At 43.6% G+C, this 12,890-nt stretch overlaps 1 protein-coding gene across 1 annotated transcript in view; it reads left to right on the top strand.

Moving 5' to 3' along the window:
- The first annotated feature begins 4,551 nt into the window (after positions 1 to 4,551).
- The window catches only part of KIAA0196 (KIAA0196 ortholog), a 54,473-nt gene continuing 46,134 nt past the window's right edge, over positions 4,552 to 12,890 (top strand). Inside the window, exons 1-5 of the mRNA XM_006830702.1 lie at positions 4,552 to 4,859; positions 5,525 to 5,670; positions 6,726 to 6,810; positions 8,011 to 8,111; positions 12,528 to 12,720. Of these exons, the coding sequence (XP_006830765.1) occupies positions 4,674 to 4,859; positions 5,525 to 5,670; positions 6,726 to 6,810; positions 8,011 to 8,111; positions 12,528 to 12,720 (711 nt within the window). The 5' untranslated portion in view covers positions 4,552 to 4,673. The remainder of the gene's footprint in view (positions 4,860 to 5,524; positions 5,671 to 6,725; positions 6,811 to 8,010; positions 8,112 to 12,527; positions 12,721 to 12,890) is intronic.

The raw sequence follows: 12,890 nt of genomic DNA, 5'->3' as shown, positions 1-12,890 counted from the left end.
TTAAGGGAATTGTTGTTGTTAAGTGTCACTGAGTCGGTTCTGACTCATAGCGACCCTGTATAGTGTTTCCGAGGAGTGGCTCGTGAGCTTGAACCACCAGCCTTGAGTTCATACCGACTTTGCAGTCCAGTGCACTAACCTGCAGGGCCACAGGCTTAAGTATGTTCATGGCACAGTTCTTCCAGTCAGGACAGCGTCTCATCTGTTGTGCCCACAGGCAGGCCTTTCTCTGGTCCTCAACCCCTTGGTCTGACCTGTGCCCTGCTCCCACAATGTTACAAAGCTCTTTTAGAGCTGCTGAGAACTGTCTACATGATGCAACTCTCCATCATAAACCTCAGCCTGAAGGTCCTGGGTTCAGCAAACGTAGCTTCTCCAATTAAGTCTGGAGGCACTCCACTCTGCATGCAAGTTCCCTGCCCAAAGCTTTACTGGCTCAGTGGGCTGGAAGCTCACCACTCTGTCTTGTGCTCTGGTTCTTGGTTCTGTTGCTGCTGCTCCTCCGGTGTCTCCCTGGGTCAAGGAGGTTCAAGGCACATGTATCTCAATGTCCAAAGGGTACGTCTAATCCATGGCTCTTCATCGTTGACGGATTTGAGATCCTCTCTCCTGCTTCTGAGATGGCTCGTTTTAGCCCCATGTTAGAGTTTCAAGTTTTACACTCATTGTTCACCCCGTTAACAATCACTTACAACTAAACCATATCACCTGTCAGTATCTTCTCCTACTGTCTCTTCCCCAGACCCATCAGGAAAGAGTTGTTTGGTGGGATTACAGACTCAGGCTAGAAGAGACATATTAAATAAATAGGTCACTACACCACAGGCTGTCTCTGTGATATAGAAGATAATCAGAAGACACAAGGGCAACTCTGCGATGCTGTGATATGTTGATTTGTACACCAAAACAATTACACACAAATGGTGGTGGTGGTGGTGTACCATGTAAACGGTACCAACTCATAATGACCCTGTATAGGGTTTCCCAGGCTGTAAATATTTACAGGAGCAGAAAGCCTGGTGGTGTGCCGTGGAATTGGTTCCGACTCACAGCGACCCTGTATAGGATTTCTGAGGCTGTAAATCATTACGGGAGCAGAAAGCCTCATCTTTCTCCCACGCAGCAACTGTTGCTAAGTGCCTTCGAGTTGGTTCCGATCCATAGCGACCCTGTACAGGGTTTCTGAGGCTGTAAATCTTTACGGAAGCAGAAAGCCTCATCTTTCGGCTGGTAGTTTCAAACTGCTGACCTTAAGGTTTGCAGCCCGATTCGTAACCACTACACTACCAGAGGTCCATCATGCAGCGACTAGTTGTTGCAAATTGCCAACTTGGAGGTTAACAGCCCAGCTTATAGTCCACTACGCTAAGGGTCATTAAAAGACAGGAAAGAAAGAAAAAGATCAATGTGGATGCCACAGGAGACTCTGATTCATACTCTCCTATAGAGAGCTACTAGTGCGGTCTTATTAATGACTGCTTAAATCTCACTTGCCTTATTAATGGATATTTATTTTGCCATGGTGTGCACATATAGGCTGAGGACTGGACTGCTAACCAAAAGTTTAAAGTTCAAGCCCCTCAGCCACTGCTTCAAAACCCTATACACGGTCGCTATGAGTAACAAATGACTCGACAGCACTTAATGGCAGCTTGTCCTCAGATTTTTGTCAGATAGCCACCAATGCTCCAGGAAATGTTCTGGGACCTGTATCTTCTTTATATGTTGCTGCTTTTATTTCTTGCAAGAAGCCCTAGTGGCACTGTAGGATAAGAAGTGGACTACCAACTTCAAAGACAGCTATTGAAACCCACCTTGCACTCCACTGGAGAAAGATGAGGCTATCTGCGCCTTTAATGATTTTACAGTCGTGGAAACCCTGTACACAGTCACTGTGAGTCGGAGTCCACGCGATGGCCTGAGTTTGGTTATTGGTTTTGCTTATTTCACAGGGATAAATTTCTAGGCATGAGACACTAAATCAAAAAGAGTATATATTTTTCAATTTGATTGATGTTGGTTTACTTTCCCACTAATCGCTCTCATGAATCCAGCAATAATGTATTCTCACGTTCCTACCTGGTGCAGATGTTATTAGGCTTTATAATTATTGCCAACCTCATGTTTATACATTAAGGAGCTCTGGTAGCATAGTGGTTACAAATCGGGCTATGAACCACAAGGTCAGCAGTTCGAAACTACCAAGTGTTCCATGGGCGAAAGATGAGGCTTTCTGCCTCCCGTAAAGATACACAGCCTCAGAAACCCTGTACAGGGTCGCTGTGAGTCAGAACCAACTCCACGGCACATCACCACCACCACCACCAATGGTTAAGAATTGGGCACTAATCTCAAGGTCAGCAGTTCGAAACTACCAGTGGTTCTGCAGGAGGAGAATGAGGCTTTCTGGTCCTGTAAAGATATACAACCTTGGAAACCCTATGCAGGGTCACTGTGGGTCAGAATCTACTTGACAGCACTTAACAACAACAATGCATGTGAAGTGATTTGTAACAGTGGCTTTGATTTGTAGTCCCTTAACTGCTCTCAAGTTAAGGCTCTTTTCATACATCTGTTTGTCATTTGGATCACACATCTGTGGACTCCCCTTATATATCTCTGGATTTTTTGCTCTGTTCTGACCAGCCTGTCAGATTGCATTGTGAATTTTAAAAATCCACCCTCCATCTGCCCTCTTCAAAGTTTGTTGCCATAAGAAAGTTTTAAGTTTAATATACTAAAATATGTGTTTCTTTTATAACTTCTGAGTTTCCTCCTCTAATCCTGAATTCCTAGGAGAGGCCACTGTATTAAAGATCACTTATGTACTGTAGGATAAAGTGCAGGACCGCAAGGTCAGTTTGAACCACACAAGTCAGTGGTTCAAACTCACCAGCTGCTCCATAGAAACCCTATACAGGGTCACTGTGAGTTGGTACTGACTCGATAGCACCTAACAACAACAACATGCTCAAAAGTAAAGGGCCCTGGTGGTGCAGTGAGTTCAGCTGCTAACCACAAGGTGGGTTCAAACCCACCAGCCACTCTGCAGGAGAAAGATGAGACTGTCTGCACCTGTAATGATTTGTGGTCTCAAACTCTAAGAAACAGTTCTGCTCTGTCCCATAGGGGCTCTAGGAGTTGGAATTGCCCCTATGACAGTGGGTGGGTTTCATGCTAAAACATGAAGGGGCCACAGTGACAATTCAGTGACTGCTGCACCCTTGGTATTGCTTTCTAATGACCACACACTCAAGGTCTTCGAAGATCTCTTTCTCTGACTTTTCCTTTGGGGCTTTTCTCCCAGCTGTATTGCAGGCAGCTGGCTGGGGGTGGGGAGGTGGCAGGGCTCCTCTCTTCTGTCCCTTGTGTTGTGATTTACATGACTGTCATATATGTCAGTGCCAGGGAATGAGTTAAAACACAGAGGATACAGAAATGAATAAATCCTTTCCTTTTTATTTCCTGTAATCTTCCACAAGACTAGTCTTTCTCAATTTCATCTGAACCATCCAGGGAACTTGTTAAAAATAGAGATGCTTGTGACCGTCTCTAACCTACTTACCCAAAAGCCCCAAGATCCCAGTGAGTCTGTGATGCAGCCAGGTTTGAGACCCAGGAGTTGCCTGTACATCTTTACAGTTGGCAGAGAGGTGCTCAGCCAGGAGGGCTTGGATGAAGGCAATCAAGCCTCACCTTAAAAAGCCTGTAGGCTCTTAGCCGTCATGACAGTCTTCAGCATATTTCTGACCCTTGTCCTTACCTGCTTCCAAATCCAAGCAACGGATCCCACCAACAGTGCTAAACCTTAACTGCTCAGTTATAGGAGACATGTGGACCACGCTGAGTTGACAGTAATAAACCATCTTCGCAGCATGTTGCCCAACCTGTCATTTATACTCTTTACTGGAGTCTTGAACACGTTTATGCTGTATCCCTACAAGTCTGTCTTCAGTAAAGAACTGGGCAAATGCCCGAAAGTAACATATAGGGGTGCTTCTCCCACCTTTGTTGATAGTGTTTGTGATGCTTTCCTAACCTGTCAAACAGTAGGGGACAGCTCGGGCAGCTGAGGGGATATTCAAGCCGCCCTTTTCCTGAGCCCAGAGATCAGCTATATCACATCTTTGCTCATGGGGAGAGGTATGTAAAAGGTTGAGAAAGGCCAAGAGTGCCCCCCATGAAAAACATGAGTTCCATAGCCCACTAAACTCACCCCCTTCAAGTCGATTCTGACACACAGCGACCCTAGAGGACATAATAGAAATACCTCATAGGGTTTCCAAGAGTATAAATCGTTATGGGAGCAGGTAGCTCATCTTGCTCCTGTGGAGTGACTTGTGGGTTCGAACTGCTGACCTTGTGGTTAGCAGCCCAATGCATAGCCCACTATACCGTCAGTGCTCTTTGAGTTCCAGATCAGAATTCCCTATTTGTGTTAAAAAAAAAAAAAAAATTGAATGAGTTTGGGAGATAATTTTTATGTTTGTTGCATATATGTGGACACGTTTCCTTTAAAAAAAATTATGGTTTTCTGCTTTTTGGATATAGGTTCTCTAATGGGGCAGCCAGTGTATGAGCGGGCCTGGCTTCATCTCACGAGCTACAGGCTCCTCTTCTGAAGCCAGCTAAGCATTCACTAAGGAAGCACGGACTAGTTCGCCATCGTCACCATGTTGGATTTTCTGGCTGAGAACAACCTCTGTGGCCAAGCCATTCTGAGGATCGTTTCCTGTGGCAATGCCATCATCGCTGAACTTCTGAGGCTCTCGGAGTTTATCCCTGCTGTGTTCAGGTTAAAAGACCGAGCTGACCAACAGAAATATGGGGATATCATATTTGATTTCAGCTATTTTAAGGTAACCCGCCTCCACCACATTTTTCACAACTGCATTTTCTATTCACGCACGCTTTGTTTGGGAACCGTGAGGCTAAGACATTTAAGTGGTTTTGGAGAAAGAGTTAAAGAGCAAAGCTTCTGAACCAAACTTAATATCCGCTACTAAGGTGAAAGTAAGGCGCTCTGGTAACGTAGTGGTTATGAATCAGGCTGCTAACCTCAAGGTCGGCAGTTCAAAACTACCAGTTGTTCCACGGGAGTAAGATAAGGCTTTCTGGTCCCGTAAAGATTTGCAGCCTCCGGAACCCTGTGCAGGGTCACTGTGAGTGAGAACCAACTCGATAGTACTTAACGACAACAACTTGAAAGTGAGACACCAGTGTTGTGTGGAAGCCCTAACACAGTATAATCATGTTAAAAAATAATAACCGGAATAATACATTTCAAACTAAAGTGCCCCACCCCTAAATACATGTTCATGTTGGTTGCAGTTCACACATTTCTTTCTTTGAGTTTCTTCTGGTTAGATTTCTGTTGCCTTCATTACTTTCTATTGTTCCGCTTCAAATACTTTCTATAGTCTTTTTAAAGTGTAAGAACAAATGTTGAAAAGACTTATCTAGACATTGTTACCAGCAAATATGCTTTGACTGACCCTGCCCATCATGATGTTTTCCTTCTTAGGGTCCAGAGTCATGCGAAAACAAACTGGAAGCTAAACCAGAGCTGCAGGATTTAGATGAAGAATTCCGTGAAAACAACATCGAGATTGTGACCAGATTCTATCTAGCATTTCAAAGTGTGCATAAGTACATTGTAGACTTAAACAGGTATTGATTCGTTTAGTTATTGCTGCTGCTGGTCCTCCTGAGTGGGGAGGGAGAAGGGACCCCAGGGGCATGCATCTTTCTGAGTGTCTACACAGCTGACTAGCATATATCCAACCTACTTGTTGTCTGCTTCCTGTGATACTGGTCTTCTTAAGTGTTTTAGACTTTTATGATCAGCTCCTTTCTCTTGGGAAATAGCATACTAATTTTGGTTTATGCGAAATCATATGGCTTTCAATCCTGTCCTTTATGATTGGCTTTCATTCTGTGGTGCACACGGTAGCTGGGAGTTGGAACCAACTTGACAGCACCTGACACCAAAGTTTTACATATGAGAAGTGAACAGATAAGTTATTTATTGCAGCTGACTTCCTTTCTATTCTAAAGCTCTTAAGGACTCATTATTAAATATTCTCTGGTATAAAGCGCTCTGGTGGCGCTGTAGGATAAGCACTGGACTGCTAACTACAAGGTTGGCAGTTCACACCCACCAGCCACTCTGTGGAAGAAAGAGGCGATGACCTGCTCCTGTGAAGACTCATAGGTCGCTACGAGTCAGAATCAACTTGATGGCAGTGAATTTGCTTTTTAATGTCGTTGTCGTTGTCATTGTTAAGTATTGGCGAGTTAGTTCTGACTCATAGCAACCCTGTATAAGGTTCCCAAGGAGCAACTGGTGAGTTTGTGCTTCCAACCTTTTACTTCAAAGCGACCTTGTGGTCCAGTGCTTTATTCCACAATACAACACCAGGACTCCTTTAATGCCATTACTCCTAAGGTACTCTCAGTTCATCAGTCAGGACTAGGAAATAGTCTTTTGAGTTGGATTAGCCATAAATATAAAAAATCCTTGTGAATTTCTGTTCATGAGACCCTATTCTGAAGTGCATGAAGGAACTGAAGTTAGTCAGAGACCAAAATACCTGATGTTCTCCATGTCGTTAAAAAAAAATCTGTACTGTTCTCAAAACTGTTAGCATTTCCATTATCAGCACAAATGCTCTGTTAATGTTCCCATTGTTAGTGAGTGGCTTGCTTTATGGTTTCATTTCTAGATATCTAGATGACCTCCATGAAGGTGTTTATATTCAGCAAACCTTAGAAACTGTGCTTCTCAATGAAGATGGAAAACAACTTTTAGTAAGTAACTGGCCATACAACAGAACATCAAACCTGGCATTGCTTCTCTTGCTTTTCAGTCACAGTGCATACAGAGCCCTGGCCAACAACCCCATCTTTATCCTGGCCTGGTACCCAATAGACAGTGACCATTGAGGAAATTGTGTTTACTATGTGAACCGCTTTATGATGAGGAGAGATTTGTAATAGTAGGGTTCCATTTTTGTAAGCTTTTAGTTGTGAATTGAGTGACGGTTTACAGACAGAATCCTCAGTTATATTTAGCACATCACACACTGTTGCATCTCAGTGATTACAATATCCTCCATGCAACACCAGTTACCCGCTTCCTCCCTGTGCTTCCTATTTCCGTTCCACCCACCCTCCCATCCCTTTTCACCTTTGTCCTTAGGGAATTTATAATAGTAGGGTTTCATTTTTGTAAGCTTTTTATTGTGAATTGAGTGACGGTTTACAGACAGAATCCTCAGTTATATTTAGCACATCACACACTGTTGCATCTCAGTGATTACAATACCCTCCATGCAACACCAGTTACCCGCTTCCTCCCTGTGCTTTTTTTTTTTTTTTTTTTTTTCCCCATTCCACCCACCTTCCCATCCCTTTTCACCTTTGTCCTTATGGAAAGGTGGCCCTTTTGATTTTTCAGTGACTAACCTTACTACTGCTGTTGTCCCCACTGTGTATCTCTATACTGCTTGGCTGAAAACTGAGCCATGAGGTTGAGTTCCTTTCTAGACCAGAATGGTGGTTCAGGACCATAGTTTCAGCTTCCTTAAGTCTCTTTCTGACCAGTCAAGCCGGTCTTTTTTTTTAAATAATTTTGAGTTTTGTTCCACATTTTCTCCCACTCTCTCCGGGACCCTCTAACCTGATCCCCTCTGAGCAGTTGGTAGTGGTAGCCAGGTACCGTCTGGTTCTTCTGGTGGGATTCCATGTTGTTATCCCAAGCCAGATACCAAAAATGTGCCCACAGGAAGATAATCATTGAGGACTCAAGTGTATTTTGCATGAACTTTTGCAAGCCCATCCTGTGCAGCAAGTGAGAGCCCTTTGGGGAACCTGCACTTTCCTGCAACATCAAGCTTTTAGGGGGAATGTCAACACATTGATTCTCTTTTTTTTTTCACCCATAATCAGCTTTACTCCCTAAGAGTGGATGTGCCTGCTATTGCGGCCTTTGTTTTGTTCTCTTCATAGTGTGAAGCACTGTATTTATACGGCGTTATGCTGCTGGTCATCGACCAGAAAATTGAAGGAGAAGTCAGAGAGAGAATGCTGGTTTCTTACTACCGATACAGGTATCATTGGGCTTGGACTTCATACTCCAAAAGCCCTGCTCTTGGTAAAATGCAGCTGTGTATCCATGCTTATATTCTGAACAGCAACAATATGATCTAGGTGCAAAAGTCTAAGAATCTCGTTTTTTCTGAATATGTTATAAGAATGTAACAATTATTACAAAGTATATGGAGTTTGGATGTGGCACTGCAGATAAGCAATGGGCCAAAAGGTCAGTTTAAACTGCAAGGTACGTGGTTCAAACTCACCAGCTGCTCCTCAGAAACCCTCTACGAGGTCACTATGAGTCGGAACCAACTCAGCGACACTTAACAACAGGGTGAGAGTGTATGGGGAGCACCGTGGCTCTGACTACAAACCCACCAGCCACTTCGTGGGAGAAAGATGAGGCTTTCTCTTCCCCACAAAACGCACAGCCTCGTAAACCCTTTGAAGGGTCACTATGATTCGGAACAAATTTGAAGGTACTTAACAGCGACAACAACATAGAGTATATATCTATACATCATTTCAAAACAGCTGCCATCAGGTTGATGCTGGCTTATAGCAGAATCTGTGTAGCGTTCCCAAGGCTCTGAAAGCCTCATCTTGCAGATGAGTTCAAACCGACCTTGTGGTTGAGTGCTTATCCTACAGTGCCACATCAGAACGCCATCTATGTCACAGTAGCTTAAACTAGTTTAAAATAATAATCTATATGTTGTTGCTAAGTACCATTGAGTTGGTTCTGACTCATAGTGACTCCGTATAGAGCTTCTGAGGAGCAGCTAGGTGAATTTGAACCGCTGACCTTGTGGTTCAAACCAGCCTTGCGGTCGAGTGCTTATCCTACAGCGCCACACCAGGACGCCAATAATCTGTATAGCATAGGCTGTTACTCAGCTGAGGGAGAAAGATGAGACTTTCTGCTCCTGCGAAGATTTGCAGTCTCTGAAACACTTCAGGGTTGCTGTGGCTTGGACTGAACTCTATGTTATTTAACAACAAGAGCAACGTTACTAAACTATAGATTGTTATATCCATGATAGTATCTCAGTTTAAACAAATGAAAAATAATCTGAATTTTCTTTACCCTGAAGGTAAACTTTAAAGAGTTTGGCAAGTCCAAGGAACCCTCCTAAGGAGCTCTGGTAGCGTAGTGGTTACCAGTCGGCCTGCAAACTGCAAGGTCAGCAGTTTGAACCTACCAGCTGTTCTGCGAGAGAAAGATGAGGCTTTCTGCTCACGTAAAGATTTACAGCCTTGGAAACCCTGTACAGAGTCGCTATGGGTCGGAACCGACTCTACGGAACATAGCCACCACCACCAAGGAACCCTCCTGGTGCAAATGGTTAACATTCTTGCTGCCTACCAAAAGGTTGGCAGTTCGAACCTACACAGATGATCTATGGGAGAAAAAAACTGGCCATCTGCTTGTGCAAAAGTCACAGCCAAGAAAACACAGGGGGACAATTCTATTCTGTGACTTGGGGTCTGTGAGTCAGTGGACTCATGGCACACAACAACACAATGAACGTTCTTCTCAGTTTCTGTTTGGTTGGTTTTTTCCTAATATTGCTCCTTGGCGGCACATAAGGAAATTAGTACGTTCTTTGTTGTCATTTCCTGTTGATGATTTTGGAAAGTTACCGCGCCAGGTCAGGTTGGATGTAAAGTCTCATATAATTTTGAAAGAAAAGCCAAACACACAAAAGTGCACATCCCGAGTCTTGTGCTGTGGATGTCGGTACAGAAATGTGACTCTTCGAGAAGGACTTTAAAGACAGGAGCCCCCTTGACCAACATTCTAATGCCAGGATCAGCATACAGGTTTTTATTTTGGTGAACAAGTGAGTCAAAATCTGGATATGAGGTGCAGGTCAGAAATAACCAAGATTCAGAGAAACAGTTGTCAGTAAGCAGGTGTCTGTTCAGAACTTGGGCTCAAATGTTCACAAATGACCATTTCCAAGCTTACAGAGGAGGACAAAGTAAATAGGACAGGAGAAGCAGCTCCTCAACAGAGAAGGGGATTGTCTAGGGATGTTATACATTCAGCCACACCGGGCCCTGCTGCCACCCCAGCAGCAAGTCAGCGCAGGCTACTCTTCTAGTCTGTGGCAAGGGAGAGCCCACCAGCCGGCAGAATACATTCGCATCACTCTGACCACAAGCTGATTTGACTACTATGTTTTTAAAAAGGAAAATTGAGTCGTCCTGCCTATATTTCTGAAAATACTTTGAAAGACAGAAACAGGAATGTTCCATTAAGCCCAGCTCTGAATCTCTGGCTTTGTCCTTTGGAGTGCAGAGCTAATTCCTTGAATCATGAGCATCTATTGTCCAAGTGCCTGTGAACAGTTCTGAGTCGGCCTTGCTGTGAAGGAGGCTCTTGGAAGTTATCTCCAACTCTGCAGTTCTTTGAGGGCAGTTCATTTCTTTCAGGGATTATTATTTGAAATCACCGTAAAAATCTTGAAGGTGTTTGTTACACTCTGCAGAAGAAGCAGTTTGCCAATTGAAACCAATTAGTATATCGCCAAGGAGCCCTAGGGACACAGTGGTTAAAGCACTGGACTGCAAACCAAAAGGTTGTTGGTTCAAAACCACCAGCCACTCCATGGGAGAAAGGTATGTGACAGTCTGCTTCCATGAAGACTTGCAGCCTGAGAAAACCAATGGGCCCGTTCTAGCCTGCCTATATATAGGGTTGGTGTGAGTCCGAATTGACTAAATGGCATTATTTTTTAGTTTCTGAACTGTTGGTAGAGATTCACATGGTTTATCTTCAATTCTAAAATCTAAACAGCCCTGAAAATGCACACAGTAACTCCTGTGGCAGCAAAACTTGATCTAAGCTCAAATCATTTGGACTCAAAACCTGGCCAGAACAGATACAAAGCCGTATACAATACGTATTTATCTCACTTGCGTGAATGTTCATAAATTTTACTGTGGAAATACTAACCTGTGTTGAAAGCGGGGCACCAACTCGTACCCTGCTGGAGTATTCTGAATCACCTGTGTACCACGTTGCTTATTACATTGGAAAACTGCTCTATTCCCAAACATATCCAGGCCTGATGATTTTGGTAAAGGGATTGTAGACTTTCACATAAAACTAATACTCCTTTTGGAGTCCTGGTGTAGCACTGGACTGCTAACACCAAGGTCAATGGTTCAAACCAACCAGCTGCTCCTCGGAAACCCTACACAAGGTCTCTATGAGTCAGAACAGACTCAGTGGTACTTAACAATATTATCAATACCCATCTTGAGCCCTTGGATGGTGCTATAGGATAAGCACTATACTACTAACCATAAGATCAGAAGTTCAAAACCACCAGTCGCTCTCCAAAACCCTAAACATTGTTACTATTGGAACCGACTCAACGACACACAACAACAACAATACCCGTTTTATGAGTGTGCTACAGCAGTTCAAAACTACTGAGGCTTTCTGCTCCCATAAAGATTTACAAGCTTGGAAACCCTATGCAGGGTCACTATGAGTTGGGACCAACTTCATGGCACATGTTGTTGTTAGGTGCCATTGAGTCGGTACCGACTCATAGCGACCCTATGCACTACAGAACAGAACACTGCCTGGTCCTGGGCCAACCTCATAGTTGTTGCTACCTTTGAGCCATTGATGCTGCTACTTTGCCAATCCATATCACTGGGAGTCTTCCTCTTTTTCTCTGACCTTCAACCCTACCAAACATGATATCCTTCTCCAGCGACTGGTCCCTCCTGACAATATATCCAAAGTATGAGAGACGAAGTTTGGCCATCTTGGCCTCCAAGGAGCACTCTGGCTGTACATCTTCCAACGCAGATCTGTTGGTTCTTTTGGCAGCTCATGGCACTTTCAATATTCTCCTCTAACCCCATAACTCAAATGTGTCACTTCTACGGTCTTCCGTATTCACTGTCCAGTTTTCACATGCATTTGAGGTTATTGAAAATACCATGGCTTGGGTCAAACATACCATAGTCCTCAAGCTGACATCTTTGCTCTTCAACACTTTAAAAAAGTCTTTTGCAAAAGCAGATTTGCCCAATGCAATTCTGATTTCTTGACTGCTGCTTCTGTGAGTGTTGATAGCTGATCCAAGAAGCCAATCCATCTTGGAATATGGAGTCCTGGTGTGGCATTGTAGGATAAGCACTGGACCACAGGATCAGTTTGAACTGCAAGGTTGGTAGTTCAAACTCATCGACTGCTTCTTGGAAACTGACTCTCGACAGCACTTAGCAACAACAATAATAAGCTTTTGAAAGTGTAAATTTGCATCTTAATGGTATGAATTGACTCATGATCCTATCTAAAACTATAAAGTCAAATTATAATAGAATTCTTTCGCTGTGGTTTTTGAGTTCCTAACATGTGCCATGTGTTTGGTCTTTTATTTCCCATTGGGAATATGACTCAGTGCTGCCCGATCTTCTGCCGATTCAAATATAGATGATATTTGTAAGCTGCTTCGAAGTACAGGTTATTCCAGCCAACCAGGAGCCAAAAGGCCAACCAGTTATCCTGAGAGCTATTTCCAGAGAGTGCCTATCAATGGATCGTTCATCAGCATGGTCATTGGTCGACTCAGATCGGATGATATTTATAACCAGGTGAGAAGTGAAGCCATTATAATTGTAATGATTTAAAAGATCAGTTACACCATCTTCTCAATTGTTCTTGCCCTTCCTTCTTCCTGAGAAGAAAAGGAAGAACCTCTAGAAACAATGCAAACTGTCTTGATCTCTGTTATGGGAGGGTAGAGGAAAGAGTGAGGTTAATT

The sequence above is a fragment of the Chrysochloris asiatica genome, unplaced genomic scaffold (genome assembly GCF_000296735.1).
Source record: "Chrysochloris asiatica unplaced genomic scaffold, ChrAsi1.0 scaffold00001, whole genome shotgun sequence".
Taxonomy (NCBI): Eukaryota; Metazoa; Chordata; class Mammalia; order Afrosoricida; family Chrysochloridae; genus Chrysochloris; species Chrysochloris asiatica.
The sequence above is the reverse complement of the archived record's forward strand: the minus strand, read 5'-3'. Positions and strand labels throughout refer to the sequence as shown.